General features: G+C 48.5%; 6 protein-coding genes across 6 annotated transcripts; 4 read left to right on the plus strand and 2 right to left on the minus strand.

Moving 5' to 3' along the window:
• Positions 1 to 1,888: 1,888 nt before the first annotated feature.
• Positions 1,889 to 5,002, plus strand: N7471_007311 (STE11 family mitogen-activated protein kinase kinase kinase; the record flags this gene model as incomplete). The annotated part of the gene is made up of 4 exons (XM_057280030.1): positions 1,889 to 2,330; positions 2,386 to 2,459; positions 2,518 to 2,669; positions 2,729 to 5,002. Exons 1-4 carry the CDS (start codon positions 2,149 to 2,151, stop codon positions 5,000 to 5,002), a joined length of 2,682 nt encoding a protein of 893 aa, XP_057134290.1. The 5' UTR covers positions 1,889 to 2,148.
• Positions 5,003 to 5,200: 198 nt separating this feature from the next.
• N7471_007312 (mitochondrial 54S ribosomal protein uL5m) lies at positions 5,201 to 6,738 on the minus strand. Its single transcript, XM_057280031.1, has 3 exons — positions 6,350 to 6,738; positions 5,548 to 6,243; positions 5,201 to 5,494 (listed from the first exon to the last, which is right to left on the minus strand). Exons 1-3 carry the CDS (start codon positions 6,634 to 6,636, stop codon positions 5,371 to 5,373), a joined length of 1,107 nt encoding a protein of 368 aa, XP_057134291.1. The 5' UTR covers positions 6,637 to 6,738; the 3' UTR covers positions 5,201 to 5,370.
• A 1,135-nt stretch (positions 6,739 to 7,873) lies between these two features.
• N7471_007313 (ubiquitin C-terminal hydrolase family protein) lies at positions 7,874 to 10,458 on the plus strand (the record flags this gene model as incomplete). The annotated part of the gene is made up of 5 exons (XM_057280032.1): positions 7,874 to 7,945; positions 8,018 to 8,104; positions 8,166 to 8,534; positions 8,597 to 9,287; positions 9,350 to 10,458. 5 exons carry the CDS (start codon positions 7,874 to 7,876, stop codon positions 10,456 to 10,458), a joined length of 2,328 nt encoding a protein of 775 aa, XP_057134292.1.
• A 404-nt stretch (positions 10,459 to 10,862) lies between these two features.
• N7471_007314 (vacuolar protein sorting protein DigA) lies at positions 10,863 to 13,900 on the plus strand (the record flags this gene model as incomplete). The annotated part of the gene is given in 4 exon segments (XM_057280033.1): positions 10,863 to 11,079; positions 11,153 to 13,114; positions 13,132 to 13,732; positions 13,793 to 13,900. The coding sequence occupies 4 exon segments, from the start codon at positions 10,863 to 10,865 to the stop codon at positions 13,875 to 13,877; spliced, it is 2,865 nt and encodes a 954-aa protein (XP_057134293.1). The 3' UTR covers positions 13,878 to 13,900.
• Positions 13,901 to 14,290: 390 nt separating this feature from the next.
• N7471_007315 (uncharacterized protein) lies at positions 14,291 to 16,853 on the minus strand (the record flags this gene model as incomplete). The annotated part of the gene is made up of 7 exons (XM_057280034.1): positions 14,291 to 14,480; positions 14,565 to 15,024; positions 15,102 to 15,397; positions 15,453 to 15,539; positions 15,595 to 16,446; positions 16,497 to 16,609; positions 16,689 to 16,853. 7 exons carry the CDS (start codon positions 16,851 to 16,853, stop codon positions 14,291 to 14,293), a joined length of 2,163 nt encoding a protein of 720 aa, XP_057134294.1.
• Positions 16,854 to 22,868: 6,015 nt separating this feature from the next.
• N7471_007316 (putative serine/threonine protein kinase) lies at positions 22,869 to 24,790 on the plus strand (the record flags this gene model as incomplete). Its single annotated transcript, XM_057280035.1, has 2 exons — positions 22,869 to 24,270; positions 24,336 to 24,790. The coding sequence occupies 2 exons, from the start codon at positions 22,869 to 22,871 to the stop codon at positions 24,788 to 24,790; spliced, it is 1,857 nt and encodes a 618-aa protein (XP_057134295.1).
• Positions 24,791 to 25,404: the final 614 nt, after the last annotated feature.

Below are 25,404 nucleotides of genomic sequence, written 5' to 3' on the forward strand. Positions count from 1 at the left end.
GCCGGGTATGCATGCGCTCGGGTCTCCACTGGTGCGGAGAGCGTTATTCGATTGCAAATAATTGTCCGGTATGATAAGGTCGGCTGAAAAGTACATATGAAGCATTGGTGGGATAGATATTATGTCCATAACAACCTTGATATTGCGAAAAGACTCCAGGTAAAGGTTATAGGACTCCCGTCTAAACGCCCTATTGCTTTATTCGTACGTAGTAGAGAGAAACCACCGATGCTTCATGAGGTTTTCGCTTCCTTTTGGACTGAGTATGTATGAAGTAGTAAGTAGACAAAGGATAGGAGAAGATGGTAGTTCTTATGTTGTAGTGTTTTATAGCAGTATGAAGTACGGAGGTAGATAGAACAAATATATATACCCCGTCTACTATCCTTCTTTCTACTCCGTCGAGACAACATCGCTCTTTAATTGAGTTCAGTAGATCCCCACTAGCGATTAAATGCACCCCAACTAAATTAATAATATGTCTAAGACAAGCCTATACTTCGGTTAGGCAGTTTCACCTCATAGAGCCAGTGTTTCACTAGTGGGGGCTCGTCCACGGGTACCACTTTTTCGTTTTAGTGCTTTATCGTCGCTGGGGCTGAAATGGGATTCAAAAGATAATTCATTGTGGAACTGGTCCAATAAATATATATGTAACCGACCTGAAAGTTAAGGCGATGTCTATCTGAGACCTTCTCTAAGCTGGGAAGAACTATCATGGCCGAAAGGATGGCGGTGCCAGCTTCAGCTCTTCTATAGTGTTGATACCACTGGATATAAGGATATATGGCAAACTGCGTCTGGTTGGTGCCGATGGTCCGCTATAGGATGCTAGGAGCGTCCTGGCTTAGACAAGCCGATGAGACTCTTCAGAGAATAGCATACTAATACTCTTATGTGCGGGTAGAAAACTTGTAGCTCTTCATCCTCAGACATGAACAAAGATTTGAGAGACCTAAAAGCTGCCCAGGTGTGGACCAATATTAAGCAGCATATATTTTGGTTCCAAAGGTTCTTCCGCTATATCTTTTCAGCCGCACCCTAAAAGCGGATTAGATGACTATATTGTAGGTGAATATCGGCAAAAACAGCCTCCAGAGACCGTCAATCTATATTGTCAGGCAAGGGGGGTGGCGAGCTACATGTACAATCTACAGCTCATAACCTTATCAAAGTCCCTGTGTACAGACGTTGTATATCGTATGTATTTTTTTTCTGTAGACTTTAAGAGTATACATATACTCCGTAGATAGGCATATAGTTAGATGAACCAACTAATATATAAGTAGAGCGCCTAATTATTCAAAGTGATACTTGCTTCCAGGCTACAATCGCAAGTGAACTCATAAAAGCACATGTGCAGCTATTATAGGACAGCTCCGCCTTAATGTAGCCCTGACCCACGATAACTCGGGACCACTAGAAGATTTAGAACCTGTATTTTTTCGACAGATGAAACGAGTAAAACCGAAAGGGACTAGTATGAGACAGCTCAGAGATAGAAACGCGTGGAGGAAACACCGGGCTCCCCCTTGATACGGTGCCCAGGCCTCCAGGGCTGCATGTACCACATTAGTCAGAGAACTCCCGATCCATGGATGTTCCAGCCCTGGAGGTTTCATATCTCAAACTTCAAGAAACTTCATCTCTCGGACCTTTGACTTCCTCCCGATTTTTGTCTCTGTCGAAATCCTTTTCCCAAGTGGGGGAGTTGTGATCTCAGATACCCCGATCCAGACCACACTAAGTGGCCCCGATCTCGCCCCAAAAAAAGCTCAGACGGTATGTTGCATCGTTGAGGTCCCTCATTTCGATTTCGCCCGCTCTGCTGGAATCACCCATTGTTTTACCCTGGTCAGTGTCTTCCAATATTCTTGTGGTTGTCTCTACTGTTTCGTTCCCTCTCACGGCCCCTCAATAACTCCCCGCCGGGGCTGAGTGAGAATCCAAAACCACCTGGAACATGCGGCTGACTGAATATCAGGGAACCGAGGTTATGTGTTGACCGACGCCGCATCTTTCTTCGGATCCCCCGTTCACTTGACACGAAAAACCCCCGAGAGTGTGGAGGAAAGAAGGCTGTGCCGATCAATCGCAAGCGACCAGCACGTGAACCCGACGAGTTAATTCGCTTGACCTGATTTAGCCATGTTGGCTCCTAAGCAGTATTCTGCACCTACGAGTGTATCTGCGTCGCAACCACCGACCGCATACCACACCAATTCGTCCCAAAGGCCTGCGACGGCTACCCGAGCTCAGGATGGGACGGGGTTTGCCAGCCCAACAAAGTCAGAGCTTTCCGAGGGCCAAGATGAGCTTGCATCGGTCCGGTAAGGCTTCTTGAGAAACGAACCGAGATTGTCCAGTGATTCTGACTATCAACAGGGCCTGGGATGAGAGACGAGTGGTCGCCTGGCTTCACAGCATCAAATGTGGACAATATGAGTCGATATTCAGAGGTACGCATACGCACGGCCGTCCCGACTTCGCACGCAGGACATCGCTAATGATTTACAGCCAACAACTTTAATGGGGACAATTTACTCGAATGCGACCAAAAGATCCTGCAAGAAATGGGCATTAAGAAGGTGGGCGACCGAGTGCGCATCTTCATCGCTATCAAGCAGCTCAGAAACAAATCCGGAACAACGTCACGACAGAAAAACATGGTGGGTTGTGTGGCATTATATCGGTCGTCTCTTCTACTTCATGCTGATCTTCGATGCAGAATACCTTGGCCGCGCTCGAAGCCACGGCGCTTTCAAATTCCTCCCGCTATTCTCATTCCCGCCTACCATACCGACGCACATCTCAGCTGGCTGATGATGGTTATCTGAACAGCAAATCTCTGTCTCAGCCTGCGTCGCCGCCCGCCGGTGAATCAGAAAGAGGTCCATACCGCAAGGATTACCTTAATCATCCATCTTCAGGGGGCTCAAGTTCTGGCCGAAATCCCGGTACTCCGAACGAAGGTCGACCGAGCTCCCATCCTCGAAATCCTAGTCTTGACGGTCTCACGATGGGCCCTCTCCCATCAAATTCCCCTGTCATTCGTGTTATCCACACTGGTGGACAAACCAAGGTCTTGGATATTCGGAACTGCAGAACACCGGATGAAGTTATTTTGTGCGTGTTGAAGAAACTACAGCTTCCTGAACACCAATACAGAAATTATTGTTTCTATGTTTTGGATGGATTGGACCCAGAACAGTCAAATTGCCGGAAACTCACTGAATCGGAGCTCATGGAGATCTGCGATGGCTTCAACAAGTCTGAGCGAGGTCGCTTGATTCTACGGAAGATCCATGCTGGTGAGCCCGATGAAGACGAGCTTCGTCGAGCATCTCAGCTTGCATATGATGAAAGCCAGGCCACCCACCAGCACGCTCTGAATAACTCCAACCAGCGCCAGAAACACAAGATCCAGCAACTTACCGGCGAATCTTGGCATAATATTAAGCAGCCGCTTTCTCCGCTGGGCCCTCGACATCGCCCATCCAACTCCAGTGTTGATGAATCGCAAGGACCCAACAGTGAACGCAACCCCGTGGCTAAACTCCGCTCGTTCTTCGGACAAAGACCTCCAAGTGAGATGATTATTCACGAACTACAATCATTCTTCCCCAGCCATGACCGAGAAAACATCGAGAAGACCATGCGCAGATCTCAACGTTTGAGTCGTGCCGCAAGTCGTATGAGTGTCGTGAGCAACTACAGCGTTGCGTCAAGTATGAAAGATGCCCCTCCTCTACCACCATTGCCCCAGTTACCTCCAATTCCCAGCATTGCCGATGCATGGCTCCATGGCCCTGGAGTGGCACAGGCAGTACGAGCCCCGCGACCCATCTCAGTTTCCAAGTTCAACTTACCTCAAGCCTCATATCGGGATTCTATTGCATCTAGTTCCCTTCAGCCACTCCAGGAAGAGTCACCCACTGAGCCCAACCGAAAGTCATATGTCTCCTTTGAGAGTGGCTCCGACGAAGCAAATCAATCGCGCCAGTCGCGCCAGAGCTTTGAGAGTCTCAGTGTCGCGGCCACAGATGGCGGCTCCTTTAACGATCGGATGAGCATGATTGTAGCCGAAGATGGCGAAGAAGAGGATGATGGCCTGGTGGACTTCCTGGCTGGAAATAATTTCGCACCAAAGAACTGGATGAAGGGATCCCTGATCGGCGAGGGTTCTTTCGGAAGCGTTTACCTGGCTCTTCATGCTATTACTGGAGAGCTTATGGCTGTCAAGCAGGTTGAAATCCCATCTGCTACTAAGGGCACAGAGTTCGACCAGCGGAAGAACCTTATGGTCAATGCTCTTAAGCACGAGATCGAGCTGTTGCAAGGCATGTCCCACCCGAACATTGTGCAATATCTTGGCACCGTCGCCGACGACCAGTATCTCAACATTTTCCTGGAGTATGTGCCTGGTGGGTCTATTGCTACAATGCTGAAGCAATACAACACCTTCCAAGAACCCCTTGTCAAGAACTTCGTTCGACAAATCTTGGCCGGTCTATCCTACCTCCACGGCCGGGATATCATCCACCGTGATATCAAGGGTGCCAACATTCTAGTTGATAATAAGGGCGGTGTTAAGATCTCCGATTTCGGTATCTCCAAGCGTGTCGAAGCATCCCACCTCCTGGGCGCCCGCGCCAGTGGCGGTGCTGGTGCTCATATCCACCGCACATCTCTCCAGGGAAGTGTGTACTGGATGGCCCCCGAAGTCGTGCGACAGACCGCGCACACCAAGAAAGCCGATATCTGGAGTTTGGGCTGTCTCGTCGTAGAGATGTTCATTGGTGCCCACCCCTTCCCAGACTGCAGCCAGCTGCAAGCCATTTTCGCTATTGGCAGCAACAAGGCCCGCCCCCCTGCTCCAGACCATGTGAGCCAGGAGGCTGTGGATTTCCTTGACATGACTTTCCACTTGGACTACGAGCAGCGGCCTAGTGCTGATGAACTTCTCCAGTGCGAGTTCCTGTCTGCACCTAATATCGCATAGTAAGCGGTGGCCACAGTTCCCTTTCCCTTTCTTCTCTTCTGTGTCTCCTTGATGCATGTATGTAATATGATTTTACGTATAATGGTGACTTTCCCGTGTATTGAACGATTATCTCGGCCATGGGTTCTTTCTCGGTAGTACTTGATGCAACTGAGGAAAGGCTCCCTCCAGCTGTCACTTTCCAATCATTCTGTGTACTGTTGTTCGCTGTAAATGTAGATTGAATTTAAGCCAAAGATAGTACACGATTCCGAATAATCACAACGACCATTATGCAGGTCTTCTCTAAAGTTACATGCTGGATATCACAAGACTATCCAAAAGGAGATATAATAAAAGACCAAAAAAACTCATCAGAGAAAACTGATTTAGTTCACAATCTTTCCGTAGAAAGGAATACCCATGGCACTCAGGAGGAGTCGTGCATCCTTGTCAGTTTTGGCGGTAGTGTGGAGAGTGATGTGGCAACCAGGGATCATCTTGGGAGGATACCTATGAAGCAGGGTTAGCCTTGACACGATAATAGAAACGTGGAGCACACTTACATATCGTAGTTGATCTCAAGCTCCGGGAACAGAGCAACATTTTCCGGAATCAGACCGAAAGTAATGTTACCACTGCTATCACCACTGGATCCCTTGACACCTTCCCAATCCTTGATACGGGGCAAGACAACATCAACCAGCTTACCAAGGAAGTGGTACATATTCTCGCCCAACAGCTCAGCCTTAACAGCGACAGAGTCACGGCCCGCCGCAATACCCCAAGGAGCAACGTTAGACTTGGACTTGAATGTCTCAACGCGAACATTGGAGATAGCCTGGACGGCAATACCAGCGACGTGCAGCCAAGACGAGTTCCTCTCAGTCGCGGCGTTCTTGACATAGCTGTGGATTGTGATGCGCTCGATTTCCGGGATGTTGTTGAACTTGATCGGCTTGCGGAGCAGACGCAGGACGTCGCCGCCACGGGGTCCGCGGAGGACACGGTTCTTGTGATAGGGCGAGCTGTCGTCCCACTCGCGGAGACGGGCCGATTTCGGGGGAGGCTTGAAGCCTGGTGGTGTGTGCACGTAACACAGGGTCATGATGTCGGGGGAGACGGTTGAGTCGAAGGTCTGCTCTGCTCGGGGCGCGGAGAAGGGGCCTGGAACGAACAGACGGGAGGAGGGGTGGGATGGTGGCGGCGGTTGGTGAGGGTGGAGGGGACCACGGTTGTATTTGGGGGAGCGGAATTGGTATCTGTAATGAAGGGGTCGGGATTAGTTATTGTTCATTGAATGTGTTCCAATGCTGTTTTCATGTCTGCAGATGCGCATGACTGGAGATGTAGTCGGAGTGCTCTTACCGGCCTCGGGGAAGCTGGGTCTTGCGAGCAGCTGCTCGTGCAAGCGGGTCGAATGATGCTGCTGCGCTGTTCGGGACAGCCGTTGACAGAGACGACGCCGATTCCAGCTCGGTCAGGTGGTCGGATAGACGCCTCGCCGGGGCTTCATCGGAGACATTGCGGCGCGGTAAAAAGCCTTGAGGGCGAATTGATGGCACTGAGGCACGGGGCAATGCCCTTGTTAAGTACCTGGATGGCTCTCTGGCAGCCATTCTGTGAAAAATGGGGTGTGATGGATTGAGGATCATCCCGGACCCTTACCAAAAATTGTTCGCGCAGATACTCCAGTCACGTGAGCGGCCAGATATTAACGCCTTACAAAACAGGCACCATTTCCACCTACACCTGGGCATACATTCAAGGTTGTTGGTCAGGTTCAAACCTGGTCTTGTTTCTTGGTCCATGGCCCATCGACTCACTCCATAGTGGTATAACTCTCCACTTTGAATTTCAGGAAAGATGCAATCACTTTTTTAGGACAGATGCTACCTATATCCGCGAAGACTTGACCAAATTCCGATGACCGAACATGGGGCTTGTTCCCGAGGTCATTTACCGCACTCACTACTGCAAAAAAGACATTTGATGTGAGATATTACTTGGTTGTATGAAGTTACTTGGCTAGAAAAACCTATCAATCCTCAAGAATGATCTTGGGGTGTCGGGCAAGCAATCTTTGCCTAACTGGGATAGACCATTTAGGAGGACCCTCGGAGGAGATTTGACGGTATGAATGATAATGCATTATTTATGCCTATGTACATATAGGTATGGTTTAAGTATGTACATAATTATAGAGCGAGAGACAATGATAGTACTGTAAGTAGACATTAACTACCAGGAGCTTATAGGGCTCTATATAAGATCATAGCCCTACTATGTACCTAGAAGGAATCACCACTGATTTTTATAGAGGCAGCTACCATTTAGCCTCTTACATGATATAGTGGTTTGATTCTGGAAGAATCTAGGGTATACAATGATCAGTCTGAATCTTACGTCAACTGGACGAACGTGTTACCGACCAAGACAATCCTTTTGAGTTTGCTTGTAGGATAAAGTGATATATTCTGATTCTCTTTTCATTTCTTATGGTGAATCTTACCTATATATTCATCCCTGGAAGTGTTCTAGAAGTTCTACCCTTGTCACCGCCCAAGATTAGGGCAAAAGACAGAAGTAGAAGGTCAAGCTACTTACTGCCTTAGGTGTCTGTTCCCGCTCTGCCCCGCATATCACCGGGAGGTTCATCGACTTCAAATCACTTGTTTCAGTTGCTGGCTTCTTTTAGTCGCGTGTTCATGTCAGAAGAGCTCTGCTTATGATGTATCCTACATGTGCCCAGAAATCCTGCAGCCTTGACTAAGCTCTGAGCTGGTTTACAGGTCTCATGATCCCCCGCATGTCTCTCCAATCTTGGGATTTTTCGTTTCAATCTTGAAAGTCTGCTCTTGAGGGTGTTTTCTCTTTCCTCCACCCGCGATAATGAGTGGCATTCATCGATTTCTGACGCGTCGCGACCGGCACAATAAGTTGAACAAGCAAAGCAAAGAAGAGGTAAGTGTGTACAGAACACCTTGATGATTCTCAAACAAGATCTTACATTGACCAATGTTCTGTACTTCTTAGGCATCTCATATACTTTCGCGTCCTCTATTCCATGGAATTTTTAAGTCAGAGACGACTCTGGCAGATAATAGCGATCATGAGAAGAAGGTATGGCCTAAGCGCATTACGGTCAGCTTGCACCTGTCTAATATTCCAAATCCACATACAGGTCAAAGCCCTTGCTCAACGAATTAAACAACTTGGAATCACTGCGTTAGAGGAAGAGCACATGAATTATGCATTGCAAGCCACGCAAGGCGACGCCGAGAAGGCATTCAGCCTGCTACTTCTGCTGGAGGACTCCATCGAGGGAATCATCAGGAATTACACACCGAACACCAAGCTCCTAGGTGCAGAGAATCGCCAAGGCGTCACATGCTACCTGGATGCGTTGTTGTTCGCCATGTTTGCCCGTCTCGATTGTTTTGAGGCCATTCTATACAAATCATTCAATGATGAGCCCCGTCGAAAGCTTGCAATCCTTCTGAGACTATGGGTGAATCTGCTGCGATCGGGGAAGCTCATCACCACAGATATGGTTAGTTATAACACTTGTGGTTGTCCTCATCTTTTGTATTGGTATTGACTAGTTGGCTTCAGACAAAACACCTACAGGATGCCCTAGCAGAATGTGGTTGGGAAGATGCAGCCAAACTTCAGCAACAGGATGCCTCAGAAGCATTCACTTTCATTACTGAAAAGTTAGAGCTGCCACTTCTGACTTTGAAGATGGACATCTATCATACTGGAAAGGAGGATGAAAGTGACGACCATAAGTTCATCAATGAGAGGCTTCTCGAGGTTGCCATACCGCCAGAGCCAACTGATGGACATTCACTCACACTGGAAGACTGTCTGGAAGCTTACTTCAATAATATGATTGAAGTTAAACGACACATGGAACGACGCAACACCACTAGCTCGATTAGATCGATGGATTCACACTCCATATCCAAGGGGTCCATCTCCCATGTTGAAACAGTGGAGATTGAGAGCACGCCCACTGTCTCTCCTGCTCAAACAAATACGCCACGGGCCGAAAAACTAACCCCCTGGTCATCGTTCAGTGAGTTCACTGAGTCCCTCGAGGCATCTCGGACACCTGGTCGACGTGGTAGTATTGTGCGAGAGCGATTCTTTCCGGATTCAAATTACGATAAAAACACTGGAGATTTGAATCCGGAAAAAGATACCAGTGCAAATCAAGATACCAGTGGAGATACGCGACCGCGAAAGGGTTCATACAAGAAAGAGGTAATGATGCCTGCGTGGCAATTTTTCAGTTTGATACGTATGTCATCTCCTATCATCCTATTCTTTGAGTTTTGCATGAACTGACCTGATCTTGCTTAGCGTGGTATACCGATAATACACCAACAAACGACGCCCAAGTTGCAGCACACTTTTCTGCAAAACGGCCGATTCTTGGGATGTGTCTGAAACGCTATTCCTTCTTGCCAGACGGGAGGGCAGTCAGACTCAATACACATATTGATATACCAACCGAGATTGGCCTGCCTCACTTTATCCAAGATGACAACCTGGATGCGAATGCTCCTATCTATGGGAGCTTTAAACTCTCTCTGCAGGCTCTGGTTTGCCACAGGGGCAACTCAGTTGACTCGGGGCATTACATTTCCATTGTTCGAGGCACTAATTGCCCCAATACTGGCAGCCCTGTCACCGGCCCGGAAGCCCCGGAGACATCAAAACACTGGATGCGGTTTGATGATCTCGCAGCAGAACGAGTCACACTGGTTGACATTGATCACGCATTGAAGACTGAATCGCCCTATCTTCTGTTCTACCAAATTCTTCCGATCGGCGAAGATCCATCTGCGCCCAACATTCCGAATGCACCATCATCTCGGGCGTCAGATGGCAGTACACTAGGCGATCAAACAGATTTCAGCGTCGAAGACTTTTCTTCTGACCGACCAAGTGTTGAGGTCACCGGGCCATGCGAGACTAATGTGCGAACATTAGCCAGTGTCCCAAGGCCATCTAGCATAGCATTCTCAGAAACCAGTAATCCAGCTGGTCTTCCGCCGCGCTCTATTCCATCCTCATCGCCTAGGCTGGCACCGACGGAAGAAGGAAGCACAAAGGGGACATCGTTCTCGCGCCGTGGGTCTCGATCAGCCTGGAGTAATCCCGGAAGCCGTGCTGGCAGTCAAACGGGTGAAAATAGAATAAGTGCCACTTTTTCACGCTTTGCTGAACGGCTTAGCCGGGATAAAATTAGCAATGACGGATTTACCGAGGAAAATGAAGGGGATGAGTCTGCATTGGAGATTGATGATACTGTGGATGATATGAAACTTGGGCCAGCTGCTTTTGAGAACAAGGAGAAGCGTGGAAGAGGCCGAACGAAGGATCGTGAGAGGAATAATAAGGGGAAGGCAAAGGAGAAATCGAAGGAGAAGGGCAGGAAATTGGATCGGGAATGTGCAGTGATGTGAGCCAGGCTGGTGATGCCAGGATTTCCTTTTTCTTTTGAGATACCCAGTCCAGCTGTTGCATGTTTCATAAACGATGATACCCCATGATACATGAGCGGAGTGACTTCAAAGTTTGGTGTTGTAATATATGTTGAAATCAACAGGTGCCTACAAAGAATTACGTATTGTCTCCCGATGTCTGTTCTGTTATAGATCTGCCTAGGTCAGTAACTATAGACAACATACGGAGTATGTAGTTCTGATTTGGTGATCCAATGTTGTGGCCTCAGGTGTCAAGGCACTAGACCCTCCGCATTCCTTGGACCTCAAGAGCCCATTCCGTCCTGCATCAACTCGCAAAACCTTCAACTTGCCTCAACTCTTGTATGAGCGGCATGACATAGCGCCCCTACAGCTAGCGCACTATGGCGCTGGACGGATCCAGCAGTTATGTTGCTCCGAGCAACTTGATGGAGCCCCCGAGCTCTTCTCTCCCCATGTTCGACGTTGAACGGGTGCAGTTGGCCTTCTCTGTCGCTGCGGACTTCGTTGCAGCGCAAGTCGCGAACAATGTGCTTGTGCTAGCCTTATCAACCAATCGCATTCTCCGAATCGATCTTGATTCCCCTGAAGATGTCGAAGGTAGGCTTCCGAACCTTCCCCGCAGCAGATGCCAGCCAAAACAAGTTAACCTAACCATGCTCATGAACAACAGACATCGATCTCCCCAAGAAATCCTCGGAAGTTGGAGTCATTCGGCGCATGTTCCTCGACCCGTCGGCATCTCATTTGATTATTACCACGACCCTCGGCGAAAACTACTATCTCCATGCCCAGTCACCCTCGCGACAACCGAAACCCTTGTCACGATTGAAAGGCGTGTCAATCGAAAGCATTGCTTGGAATCCCTCTTTACCCACCGCCTCTACTCGCGAGATCCTCCTTGGTGCCACTGATGGCAATGTCTACGAGACTTATATTGAACCCTCCAGCTACCGGCAGGAGAAGTATACCACCCCGGTCTACCAGGTGCCAGGCGCCTCTCCAGTGGTCGGAATCTCCGCGGAAACGGTGTTCTCTAAGCCTGATCAAAGAAGGGTACTTGTAGCAACCTATGGGAAGCTACTGCATTTCATTGGCCGGACAGGGGTCTCAAAGCATGGGAGGGAAAGCGGCGTGTATTCGGAGTTTTTCCAGCGCGAGACGCCAATGACCCACGAGGTTCCAACCGCGTCTAGCTCTGCGCCATCTTCGCTGGTAATTTCGCCCACAGTTTCAGAGAGCTACCAGGCCGAAGGGTATACCGAAAAGCAGTTTGCGTGGCTCAGTTCCGAGGGGATATACCATGGTCATCTTGCGTCGGAGTCTCCATTCAGGACCGCAAATATGCTTGCGCGTTCGGTATTTCCGGCTTCGGAATCACCGCGAGGAGGGCGGAAGTTGATACAAGACCCCATTTCTGCCATGACTCTATCACAGTGGCATGTCCTAGCACTTGTTGGGGGCAGAGTGGTCGCAGTCAATCGTCTCAGCCAGGAAGTTGTCCACGATCAACCCGTGTTGGAACCTGGGCAAAGCGCGCTGGGCCTCTTGACTGATCTCACCAAAAACACATATTGGCTCTTCACCAGCCAGGCCATTTTTGAAGTTGTAGCCGGTGATGAGGACAGAGATGTCTGGAAAACATTTTTGAAAGAGCAAAAATTCGATGAGGCCCTTCAGTATGCCCGAGGTGCTGCCCAGCGAGATGCCGTTATGACTGCTTCGGGTGATTTTCTCGCAGGCAAGGGTAACTTCCTCGAGGCAGCCAAAGTATGGGGCAAGAGCAGCAAAGGGTTCGAGGAGGTTTGCCTTACCATGATTGATCATAAAGAGCATGATGCTTTGCGGAACTACCTCCTCTCCCAACTGGCAACATACAAGAAGGCCTCGCTTATGCAAAGAATAATGGTCGCGAGCTGGCTTGTGGAACTGTTCATGTCAAAGTTGAATTCTCTCGATGACAATATCGCCACCAAAGCCGAATTGGCAGAAGGCGCAAGCACTGGAGAAATCAAGGATCAGCTTGGCAGCATTCGAGCTGATTTCCAAGATTTTGTGAACAGCCACAAAACAGATTTGGACAAGAAAACAGTATACGATATTATCAGCAGCCACGGGCGGGAGGAAGAATTGTTGTTTTTCGCAACCGCTACGAACGATCACAACTATGTTCTATCGTACTGGATTCAGCGCGAGAAATGGCTGGAAGCCTTGAAGGTTTTGCAGCGGCAAAGCGAAGCCGATGTGTTCTACAAATATAGCAGTGTGCTCATGACACACAAGCCGACAGACCTGGTTGATATCCTGATGCGACAGACGAACCTTGATCCTGAGAGACTGATCCCCGCGTTGTTGAATTACAACAAATCTGCCAGCGTCTCCTCCCTCAACCAGAACCAAGCCGTCCGGTATCTGAATTTCATCATTGTCAACCATCCAAATCCATCCGCAGCAGTCCACAACACACTTATCTCCATACATGCCTCCAGCCCTTCACCGTCTGAGGCTGGGCTGCTTACTTATCTCCAATCGCAACCGTCATCCCCCCTCCATACGATGCAGACTTCGCACTTCGCCTATGCATTCAAAACCAGCGAATCCAGTCATGCATTCACATATACAGCACAATGGGACAGTATCTACAAGCTGTAGAGCTAGCCCTGGAGCACAAAGACATAGAACTCGCCGCGATCGTCGCAGACCGCCCGGAGGGCAACGACAAGCTCCGCAAAAAGCTATGGCTCCTCGTCGCCGAGAAAAAGATCCGCCAACCGGGCACGGGCATCAAAGACGCGATTGAGTTCCTGCGCCGCTGCGAGCTTCTCCGCATCGAGGACTTGATCCCGTTCTTCCCCGATTTCGTCGTCATCGACGACTTCAAGGATGAAATTTGTACTGCTTTGGAGGACTACTCGCGCCATATCGACTCGCTCCGCCAGGAAATGGATAACTCTGCCCTGACAGCCCGCCAAATCCGCGGTGAAATCTCCGGTCTCGACACTCGCTACGCCATAGTTGAGCCAGGTGAGAGGTGCTGGATCTGTTCGCTACCCGTTCTCAGCCGTCAGTTCTTCGTCTTTCCCTGCCAACATGCTTTCCACAGTGACTGTCTGGGTAGGGAAGTCTTGGACGGCGCTGGTGGCAAGAAAAAGTATATTCGGGATCTGCAAACGCAGCTCAGCAGCGGCGATATCTCTGCCTCACGGCGTGAGGAGATCGTTAAGGAATTAGATGGGCTAATCGCTGAAGCTTGGTATGTGTCTTTCCTATGAACTTATCGGTAGTATATCTCACTAACCATATTTCCTTGCAGTATCCTCTGCGGTGACCATGCCATCAAACAGATTGACAAACCCTTTATCGCAAACTCGGAGACGGCCGAGGATTGGGCTCTCTGATATGCATCTCCCATGTTCACTATAACATGAGGCGCCGTCTATTATCTTCTCGTGTGGTGCTCAGGTATTTTCCTCCAGGGACACTTTTTCTAGTTTCGTTTTTGATTTCTTGCAATACCCTTCCTTGTCTTAAGCAGATGCTACATGATAAATGAGGCCTAGCCCTCGTATATAGACATGGCTATACTGGATGTGATTTGGATTCAACCATTAATTTTGTACACACTTAAAAGAAAAATAACATACGTAAATACCCGGGGGATAGCAAGTACACTGAATAATCTACATACCCAACTCCATACGCAGATAAACAAATTCCCAGAAAGGTAGTTGGAAGGAGATAGTGATGGACAACAGAGGGCTATGTCCCACAACATAGAATATACCTACATACCCTATAATGCGCAGAATGCCTAGGTATCAGGCCACAGATACCGCAGCAGATCCAGGTCCTGCGCAACAGCCGGACTGTGCGGTGCACAGTCCTCCAAAAATCCCAGCATCTCCTCGTTCCAGCGTTCCCAGCCATCCGGCAGTGTCTCGCGGACACGGGCACTTGGCGAATGGGCTATGCAATAGAAGAGCAGGATTTGGCCAAAGAATCTTGAGCGAAGAAAAGTCAGTTAAACCAGTTCAAAAACATAGCTACATTGGGATGTAAAGGGAAACGTAGAAGGGGCAACTCACTGCGAACAAAAAGCAAACTTAATCGGAATACAGCTCTTCATTTTCCGGAAGATGCCCTGAGTGATCGGCCAGTCCATTGCATTCTGGAGACCGCTTCGCACTTGCACAAAGTCTTCATCTGTTAGAAGATGCGGGATTCGGAGAGCTTTGTATAGATACGGGCGGCCGATGTGGAAGCGCGCGATCATGTGTCGACCTTTAAGCATGGCGTCTGCTACTGCTATTGCTGGGGAGAGGGGCTGGTTCGGATCTGTCTGTCTTGGTCTTGGGGATGAGAGGTGGGCCGGAGATGCTATTGAGGCGGATGGGGAGGGGTGGATGGAAGGGGTTGCTGGGGTCGGGTGGGATGAGTAGGGGGCGTTGTTGAATTGGATTGTTGTTGGGAGGTTGGTGCGCCATTGTTCTAGTTGGTGGTGCAGCTCGGTGTTTATTGCTGGGAGGGGGAAGGTTCCTGAGTCCGCTACATAGAGGATGGGTGTTAGAGGATGAATTTTGGCTTTTGTTTCGGTTGTCTGGGTGGATGGCAAGATAACTCACAGTAGAAGTAGAGGGAATGGCGGATCCGCGTTAGGATGATGCGGTGGGCTACCTGGGCCAGGAAATGATATTGGAAGTATGAGTCGTCAACTACGCTTGATGAGTTGAAACGGTTTGGGGCGTAGCCGGTTGTTTCGAAGCCGATGAATTTGGGAATTGGGACTTGTTCTTCGAGACGAGAGAGGCCGCTTGATGGGAGGTGCAGCTCTTGTACGAGAATAGTCTCGTTCATTAAACAGTTCCAGTATACGCGGGATTTCATATCACCTTCCCACTCGTCGAAATTCACATTATGGCTGTATACGAGTCAATATGATCCTAGTTGTTTGAAATGTATAGGGCAGGACTCACTTCGTCAACATTGATAGACAGCAAGTAGCAGCGCGAGAAATCATGGTCCAAGAATCGATTGGACGGGGAATCTGGCTATAATATACACTATAGAAGATTAATATCAATCTGCATATAGAAGTAAGCTTGCATGGATACGTACGAGGAAAGAAGGTAGAATTGACAACTCTGGAAATCGTTGTCGCATATCAAGAAGCCGATACGTCGCCGAGCCTCGTTGAAGAATCGCAGTCCAGGCTGCTCTTCGTAAACGACGTTCATCCATTCTGGGGATTCAAATCGATGGCCCTGAGTACCTGGCAAAGGGTAGTTTCCTTCTTGGTAGGCGAGAACGGCGAGACAGCCCAATGCTAGCACGTTAAGCACCAGACAGCTCTCTAGATTATATCCAAAGCCACTCTCAATGGCTGAGCCAAGAGTGAAGGAAAAGAAGAACCCCTTGTCCATAATCGGCGTGGAGGGGTTAAAAACACTGAAGAACGCGTCCGCCAGACCCCTGATCATTGCCAACGGAAGTACTTCTAGCCAGTGATCTCCCGCTTGTAGCGGATAGGGACTGGTAAACATCGGCAGCGGAGGCCGTCCTGATTCCAGTTCAATGACATAATTTTTCCCGAGCATTTCATATGCAGCGAGTAACTGCTTGGGGAGAATCTTTCTTGCTCCAGGCCACACTATGACACCATGCTGACTGAAAGAGATAGATATCCGGCCTGCAGAGTCTGACTTTGATTGATTCTCTTCAAATTCGAAGTCATCTCCATCCCCAGCTGCCGCGGGTGTGAAGTTATCCCCGATGGTGGGCAGCATTGGTAGGGGCTGGTTGCCATCGCCGCCAAAGGCAGGTGATAGCTGCGTCTGTGGTTCATGAGCAGGGGGACGCATCTGGGTTCGAAGAGACTGTAGATCACTCGAAATAGACGTTGGTATGTTTTCCAACTTTGTCTCCAATCGATGGAGAGTGCTCATGATCATCGTGAGAGATTGATCGCGTCTGCAATCGTATAAGCAATTGAAATAAGAAAACCACCGCGAGTGACTTACTTTGAAGATTTACGCTCATTATAAACACACTCTAGGCCAAGCGACTTACATAGTCCACACCTCGGCCGCGATTCGTCGCATCTCGTCTTTTTCAAGCGACAAGTCTCACACGCCTATTACTGGGGGTTAGCGGCCTCCGGATGACTCGCTCGCATCGCAGAATAGAATAGGCGAGGCAATAGGAGCGCTTACAACAGTAGCAATGAAGTTCCTGGGCTTCTTAGAGGGTCCGGATGATTGACCGTGCTCCTCCTCGCCAGGAGAGAGCAGGTCCTGAATGGGCAGCAAGCCATTGTTATCGGGATCGGGCGACATATGTGCACCTGCCCTGAACTCCTCGAGCGACCGCTTGCTCATTTTGCATCATCGGAATGACCTTTCTCTCGCGGCATCCTGGGGGTTTGATATTGAGTCGGTCATTTTTTTTTATCGCGGAACGCTGGGGGTTCTCGGCCAATCAGAGGCCATCCTGCTATGAATCATCGCCTCCGTCGCGACTTCAATGGGTGAATCAAATCATTCTACAACATACGATGTTTGTGTGTTATAATGTATAAGCTTTTGATTTATGTATATGCTTTGGTAGTTCACGGATTCCAGAAATATGTTGAAGAGATGAGTTGGATATCAACCAAGGATATATTATCGTACCTAGGTATAATGTAGATCTTCCAGATACCAAGTACACGTAAAACAACCAAGGGTCTTTCTTTCTCGGCATAGGTACTAGAAACAAACAGAATAGAGAATTACCTCAAAGGAACCAAGTAAAATAACTAAGTAAAATAACTAATGCAAATTGACTTCAGGTACGAAGGTTGAAGACAGACAACCAGCCTATGTGATCCGCCTACGTGGCTATGTGTACAACCTGGTCCACATCATGTCAACAAGCTGGGTACCTTGTACTACTCCATATATCCGTTGTCAATGTTAATTATTACATATTCGCTGTTGGACTAGAATCAACTCCAAGGGACAGATTGTTAATCCGTTTGCCGATTCCCAACACGACCATTGAATTACGATTCCACTCGCCACAGACTCGAACTACAATCTGCATCGTCATGACCAAATAAACACAGAGTCTAGATGCAAGCGGAGCTCAATGAGTACCAATCCAATCCGAAATACTCCATACTCTGTAAATAGAAGCAAGAGCCAAAGGTCCATTTGTCCCTGCCTAGGTGGTCTCCACCCTATTACTCATATTCCGTTTCAAATGGGTCTCTCAACGTCACTCAATTATGAGGTCTCTTTTTTTTTAAATTACAATCTGTATTTCTGAGTTAATTAAAGTGTAACAATGATCCACCTTGAGCGGAAAGGGGGATGTCAGGGTAGAATGACGTTGACAGGACCCTGTGGAATGTGGCATGGGATTAAGAGGCCGGGGACGGGGTTTTGTTTATGGCTACCTTCTATACCTATATGTTGCCACCCATATTATCAGGAAACCTATAGTAAAAACAACGCGGCTTGACTGTTATAAGCGAGAGTGGTATTTAGATGCCAACCTCGAAAATACAAATCCAGATGATGACTATGGTGCTATAATGGGAACACCGAACAGAGCTTATATTAGGTACAATCAAGATATAGGATAACCCAATTACTGAACAACAACAGCGGGGCTGTCGAGGGCCGATATGCTGCACATCGTAGTAGCCAATTAGTAGACATAAACCCCATCCTGCTGACAAGGCGACAAACTCGATATGTAAGGCAAAAAGGAGGGGAGACATGCCCGTGTTGACTCGGCAACGGGTAAGAACTCGACCTGTCAAGTATGAACATATGTTGTACTAACACAGCTTGAAAGTTATTTCGCTACGATCCGAAAAAAAACCTCAGGCATAAGGACCCTTGCATCGACCTTGAAAATTCCAATATTTGTTTTCTTTTCCTGCAGCAGCGCGGAGTCGTACACGGAGAAAAAGGGACCTACAGGAGGCTGGGATCGCCCTACGATGTGCTCTGTACATCGTGCAATGCAAATGCATGTTGATGTCCTGGAGATGTACATATAGTACTCCGTACTCCGTAGTCGCACAGGCCATATGCAGTGCGCCGGTTCCTTCAACGCATCCTAGTTTCAAGTCACATTGAGCTTACAGACTCGGACTGAAACTATTTATATTATAAAAAAGCTTTGGCTCCGGTTCGTGTATATAGAGCGAAGGGAAAGAATGGCTTGACTGTACATATTTAATAGTATACCATATTCGATTAATATACGAGGTTAGTCCAATTGAGGAAAATCAGATGAGACCAAAATCCGGGGAAGTGGCTCCTCAGTCTGGTCGGCTATCTGACCCCCTCTTTTTACTTGGCATGTCCATATTCTGTCAATTCCGTCAATTCTCCCATTCTCGTATACGATAAGCATGATCTCATTATCTCAACGGACATAAGTATATTCCGTACTGCTATATCCATACATAATGTACTATACTAGTCCAATGCTATGCCATACCAACTTCCATTATCGGACTTCCATAGCACTGGGACCATCATGACCCTTCAAATACCGTCTGACATGGACTCAGAATTCAGAACTCGTCCGGATATGATCATGGAATGACGATCGTGCGGGGTATGGCATGATAATCTATGATAGTTTATGATAGTTGGTCTATGATAGTCTACGATAATGATGATTATGGTTGAACCATGGACGTCTCTTATTTGTTTATTCCATGTATCTTGTTCTTCTCGGGTCTGGGGGAGTACCCTTATCGTCCCTATCGGAGGATACTTCCTCTCAATCGCCCAGAAACGTCTATACTCCCGAAGTCGGGAGTATGCTCCGTGGACCTGATAAGGCAATTCGTATCTCATATCTCATATCATATCGCAAATACCGGATTCGGAAGATAACTCCAGCCCCTCGGTAGTTATCATGTTTATCACTACATGTTACATCATGTAGTCATGTACGTGGCTACGAAGGCAAAACCATTTACCCCTAAAGTAAATTTAGAGAAGACACGTTTCAACCCATGTCTAAGGGGGGAAATTTATCATTGGGGTCACATCTTAGACGCTGATCGCTTTCTTCTGATGCATGAGCAACACTAGATGACGAATGCTTCTTAGGGAGGGTTTAGTGTAGACCAGACTACGGAGTCGGTTTTATATATGCAGCATATCGTGTACGGACGTTCTTATTGACGTTATACGTTGTATTCGGCGAGGAGACTGCATGAAAGGGAACGGGAATGATAATCACGCAGCCAACGGCAATGGCTGATGGCTGATGGAGGGGGAGATCAGGACCAGAGACTGAGCCGTGCACATCGCCTTTCTGCAGATCTACCTGCAATACTCCGTACATACAAAGTAGTATGTTGTGTACACCATATTGCGTGCGATATACGATATGCTAGGTACGATGCACCCAGGGAACATTGTACCGAAAGGGGGTGGATATGTCCATCTACAATGTACAGCCCAAGAATTCAATTGGGACAGTTGAGTTTTTCGACAGGAATGGGACCAGAATGGGGTGATGATAGACGCAAATGGGATGGGACGTCGCGTGATGCACAGGAGTTGCCGGACACCGAAGTCGTGCCACATCTCCACAACAACTCTATCGTTTCAAGAGTAATCCGGGCACTATGTACTTCTGAGCATGCTTCGATGGAAAAAAAAGTATACATTGTACCTATCAAGTTGAGACCTACAAGGTTTGACCTTGCAGGCCGCAGGAGGCGGTCAAACCTGATCTAAGGCTAGACCACCTGGGCAGCGAGGGCGTTTCCTTCACCGCTTGACAGGGCTGCGTGGGTGTCTGAAAGGTGGTTGGGACTCATGACAAGTTGGGAGCACGCTCCACTCGAAGTACAACATACAACATACGTGTCTCGTAGTTCTTGGGTTGAGATGGTTCTCCAACTTCCCTTGTGTTGGAGAAACATCAGTAACATTCGATCCATACAACATACTTCCGACTAATGATCATCATTATTGTTTTCCGCTGATATCGAAGATAGTCGCCATTATCAAAACCCCGCAAACCATATTGGGTCGATAATATGGGTCAGACGAATCTTGTCTCATAAATCCCGCGCGGCAAAGAATAACGTTAAGAGTGCAGCAAGTGGTGTAACTGGGGACCTAGAGAATTGTTAGAGAATACAAACCCCTAAGCTAGTCCAGGGTAGTCCAAGATGGTCCACACCATCCGAAACGAATCCCGCTGTGCATGAGTACCTGCGGAAGGGTACCTTCCCATAGGCATAGCACAGTACACATAACCTTGGGAGAGAGAGCATAATTGCACCGGCTGCAGCAGGCATCCGGGGTGAGCCAATCAGGAGAGATCACGCCATCCCACTCTATCGCGTCATGCAGCCTGTAAATAGTGGCCAGATACTCTATTCTGATTGGCTGGTCTTCCCAAAATTGGCTGCGCAATTATACGCATTAGGAGTAGCGCGCCACCTTGATCCGCCCTCGGCCGACGAAACTCCAAGAGAAAGGGCAGCCCCTGCTGATGTCGACCGTCATTGTGACTGGCTTGTCTTTGAACCAGAATCTCGAAAGTTTGGGATTGTTCGAAGTCTGAAGTCTGAAATCTCAAAGATAGGACTTAGATGATGTGATGAACCCAAACTTCAGAAATGGGCAACCAAAAATGGAAGTCAACGTGATTGCGTTATCGTAGAAACTGATTTCAACATTGAACATTTGACAATAATCGGGATCACGTAGACCTTGACGTCTTTGACCAAGGATAAGGAATGCCTGGAAGGTTCATGAAACTTGGAGAGCTGGATGATTGGACCCATTGTCAATACCGGTATTCATTCCATACGTTACCAGTTTCCCCGGGAGACGGAAACGGGCCAAGGACCTTCGGGTGCCAGTCAAATTGGGTGAACAATGCAGATCACACGGATGAACCGCCCACGAGGGAAGACTTGTATTTTACAGTATCAGACGGTATGGCCAATCATATTGCCTCTCCAATTCCCCTCACGCCTTTACAACACCTCTCTCCCTGGCTCCTTCTTCTCTCTCCCCTTATACCATCACCATCCATCCTCCCTTCCCTATCATCTTCTCTTTCGCTCTCCTCTACCCCATCTCTCCTTCCGCCTTTCTACCATTCCGAATCCTCTCTCAGCACATCACTTATCCGTCACCTTTCTATTACTTCCAACGCTTCCAAGGTTACCAAGATTGCCGTGTCTGCTTGCCCTTATATCAAGACACTGTCAACCCTGGACGGCCTGTACTCTTCTATCGACAACTTCAAGCTTCGAAGGTCTGATCCTGATCTACCTTCGGCAGAAGAGTATTTACCTCGACTCTCCGTCCTAAGCCCCTTTTCCTCGGTCTTCCGGGTCCACCCTGAGCTCGGGTGACTCACTTCCATCAACTTGATAAAAGGGTCCCCAATCCCGGTCTGTCGGATTGCCATTGTGCTATCAATACCTCCAGCCTTCGTCACTTCAATCCACACGAAGGTGTTCCCTGCGTTGTGGGTAATCATACGTTTCTTCAGTTGAGCCTTTTCGTGAGAGCACTTGCGGAGTTTCATACCTCAGGGGCAACCTGGCATAGAGTATCTCTACTTTTCCTCCTTGGATTAGAAGGGTGCTCTACCGGATCCCTCAATTCGCCCAACCAATTTGCCCCAACAATACCATCTGGCCTCATGACTCACTAATCTCAATTATCTTTCAACTTGAGTCACGGCCCTCGACCTTGAACCCGGTGTTCATAGGATTCTTTCCTGTTTTTTCTCCTATACATCTTTGACTTTTTCAAATTACGATATTACGCAGCGCTTTATCTCGACTCTCTTCGATTCATCCGGTATCAGGCCGACTTTCAAACACTTGTCCATCTCTTTTTGACACATTCGTGTCGTCCACCTGGGACCCTTTCCCGTTTAACCAACGAAAAACGACATACAAATGAGCACATAACGGTCTTTACCAATTTCCTTAGCGTCAACAACCTTTCCTGGGTTCATTCAACTACGCCACTGCGTTATCATTCTCTCCTATTTTCATCTGTCCATCAACTTTCACCAGTACATTTTTTTTATATGACATTTCGAGCCAGTCAGGATTCCCTTCATCTCAATCTCCTGACTACATCCGGCTCTTCTTTTCGCCCATCTCTATTTACCTTGGGATCCCGCGCCTGATACTTCTCTTCCTTGTTTTTTAATATTCATTAGCCTGGTTGCTTTTTGTTTATCACACTTCGACGCATTCTTCACACGCTTAAGTGTTCTTTTGAGCGGTTCATAGACGTGTTTTCACTTCATCTCTTTGTTGGAGCATTACATCAGTCCGTTGCCCCATTTCATCTCATCTCTGCATTCGTTCTTTTTGGGATCATCAGGCCAACATGTCGACCATGGAGTGCTTGAAGGAAGAATTCGTTGAAGGCCAACTTCTGGATGGTCGTTTTCGAACTGTGGCCCCCCTCAACAATGGGTCTTTTGGAATGGTATTCCTGGCCACAGATACCGAGACGGGCCAAGATGTTGCCATCAAATGTCTGATTAAGGCCCCAACGAATTCTCATGACGATCGCTTCGAAGAACTCGAGTGTCACCGACGGTTTGGTTTCCATCCCAACCTGGTCAACTTGATTCATACATTCGACACCAAGACTCATAAATACCTTGTTTTGGAGTATTGTGCCAATGGAGATCTATACGAGGCCATCCGCCTTAACCGTGGTCCACTGGAGACCGAGCACGTTCGGGACTTCATGCTACAGCTGATTAGTGCCGTCGACTTCATGCATGCCAATGGCTTGTATCACCGTGACATCAAGCCGGAGAATATCTTCCTGACACAGGATGGTTCCATGAAGCTAGGCGACTTTGGTCTCGCTACGCAAGACTCGTGGTGTCACGAGGCGTGTGTTGGTAGCGACCGCTACATGGCTCCCGAGCAATATGATCCGACCATGACGGGATACTCCCCCGCTAAGGCTGACATTTGGTCTGTGGGTATCTGCCTGTTGAACATTCTGTTTGCTCGTAATCCCTTCGTCACCCCCACTGAGTCCGATGTACTCTTTGCGGATTATGTGCGCGATCGCCAGTCGCTCTTCGACATCTTCCCCAACATGTCTCAGGACACTTACGAGATCCTGACCCATGCCTTGACCATTGATCCCTCTAAGAGGTCTTTGTTGGACGTGCGTGATTGCATCCTCCGCGCTGTCTCTTTCACTACCGACGACGAATCTCTCGATGAGTTTTGCACCGAAGACCGCGAGGTGGTTCCTGCTAGCGCCAACCGTGAACCCCTTCGCACACCGTCTCTCCAGAGTCCCCATGTTAACCAGGGAGATTCTTTCCCATGGGCAAAGGCGCTCCAGTCGAGCCCTCCCCAGGCTATCCGACAACTATCTGCCATTCCGGACAACGAGAGCTACACCGAGGATCTGTTCCCGGCTTCCGAAGCTGCGGGAACCTCGTGGTTCTCGTCCCGCATGGAAACTCCATCAGTCGCCTCGGTTTTGGACTCTCAGCTCAGTGAATCCTTCGTCTTGCTCAACCTTCGCAAGCGTGAGGTGCCGTCTCTTCCTCGCTCTGATCCGGTTTCCATAACCGGATCACTGCCGTCTCATGCAACAAAGCCCCTTCCTTCTTTGTCAATGGTCTTTGGCAACAAAGGTGCTGACAAGATCTCAAAGAGCTGGTGCGACATGTGGGACGAAGAGGAGTCTGAGAATGAGGATCTTGCCGTGGCCCAACGGCGGGAGCAGAACTCTCGCAGCTGGAGCCAAGAGAGTCAGGGAGCTCCCTCCCAAGATTGCGCGAGCCGGACTCCGCTTCCCTCAACCAGCGCTCTCAAGGCCCAGATGTGGATCTGAAGATGGAACCCAATGTACTTGGGGATCTTTCCCTGGACGAAGACAGCGATTCCAGTGCGTCGAGTAGCACGCCTCGCCCCTTGCAGAACCCCCCAGATGCGCCGTCTAGTGCTGATAAGTGGTCGATGCTTGGTGACGTGCGACGCAAGTACAAACCCGAGGATGAACCGCGCAAGTACAAGCCTCGAAAGTCGCGTGAGGTGTTTGGTCCCAAGGCTGTTGCTGCCAACGCTCGGCGACACGATTGGGGTCGAGGTACTTCCGGATACCACCAGACCAAATCCAAGCCCCCATCGCCTGTGGACGCTCGCCGCCGTCATTTGCTCGAACGGCAGGATTGGCGCAGCAATGTCTCCCAAACCTTCCTACCTCATGTAGATGGAAGCGTTGACGATGATCTCGATTTCGTCGGTGGGTGGCATGACACTCACTTCTAGGGTTCTCGGTATTCGTTCGCACTTCACTTCACCCCTACCCTATACTCTCCCCTCATGTTGATGTCTGCTTGCATGTTTCGATTCAGTTGGGAAAAAAGTTCAAAATTACCCACGATAAATTAATATTCCGCTTTCTTGTCTTATGTCTCTTTGTTCTCGGAATGAGTGTTTTGTCTGTCTCCGTCTGTCCTCAACGATCCATTGCCACGTGCATTGTATCACCCTCCCTGGTCGTCCAAACTGTTTTCTTTCTTTCTTTCTTCCTGTACAATATCAGACCGAGGGTCACGGACACTGGCGGAGACGACGAATACGAAAAACCACAAAAAGGTTAGAAGGCTGGCTCGGAATGCGCTGGTGGATATTTGATTCTGACGGGAGGCTTTCGCATACGAACTACACGGTTAGCGTGGTTCTTCAGGGAAAAAGGTGGAATGAGTTGCGGAGAAGTCGATCTGGCCTGGTAGGATGACTTGGTGAAATAACCGCGGCCGTTTTCTCTTGATTGTGTTATACTGTAACTAGTTATATGGGACAGTCCAAAGGGAAAATTGATCATCATCCGCGAAGAATTTGATTCTCTGTAAATTTATGGATTATTACTAGTAGTCTGT

The sequence above is a fragment of the Penicillium samsonianum genome, assembly GCF_028829775.1.
Source record: "Penicillium samsonianum strain IBT 33392 chromosome Unknown utg000004l_segment0_segment0, whole genome shotgun sequence".
NCBI classification, from domain to species: domain Eukaryota; kingdom Fungi; phylum Ascomycota; class Eurotiomycetes; order Eurotiales; family Aspergillaceae; genus Penicillium; species Penicillium samsonianum.

Coding starts and splice junctions, on each gene's coding strand:
- N7471_007312 (XM_057280031.1), bottom strand. CDS start 6,636: ATGATCCTCAATCCATCACACCCCATTTTTCACAGAATGGCTGCCAGA. Junction 6,244..6,349: donor ACCCAGCTTCCCCGAGGCCG/GTAAGAGCACTC, acceptor CCTTCATTACAG/ATACCAATTCCGCTCCCCCA. Junction 5,495..5,547: donor CTTGAGATCAACTACGATAT/GTAAGTGTGCTC, acceptor CCTGCTTCATAG/GTATCCTCCCAAGATGATCC.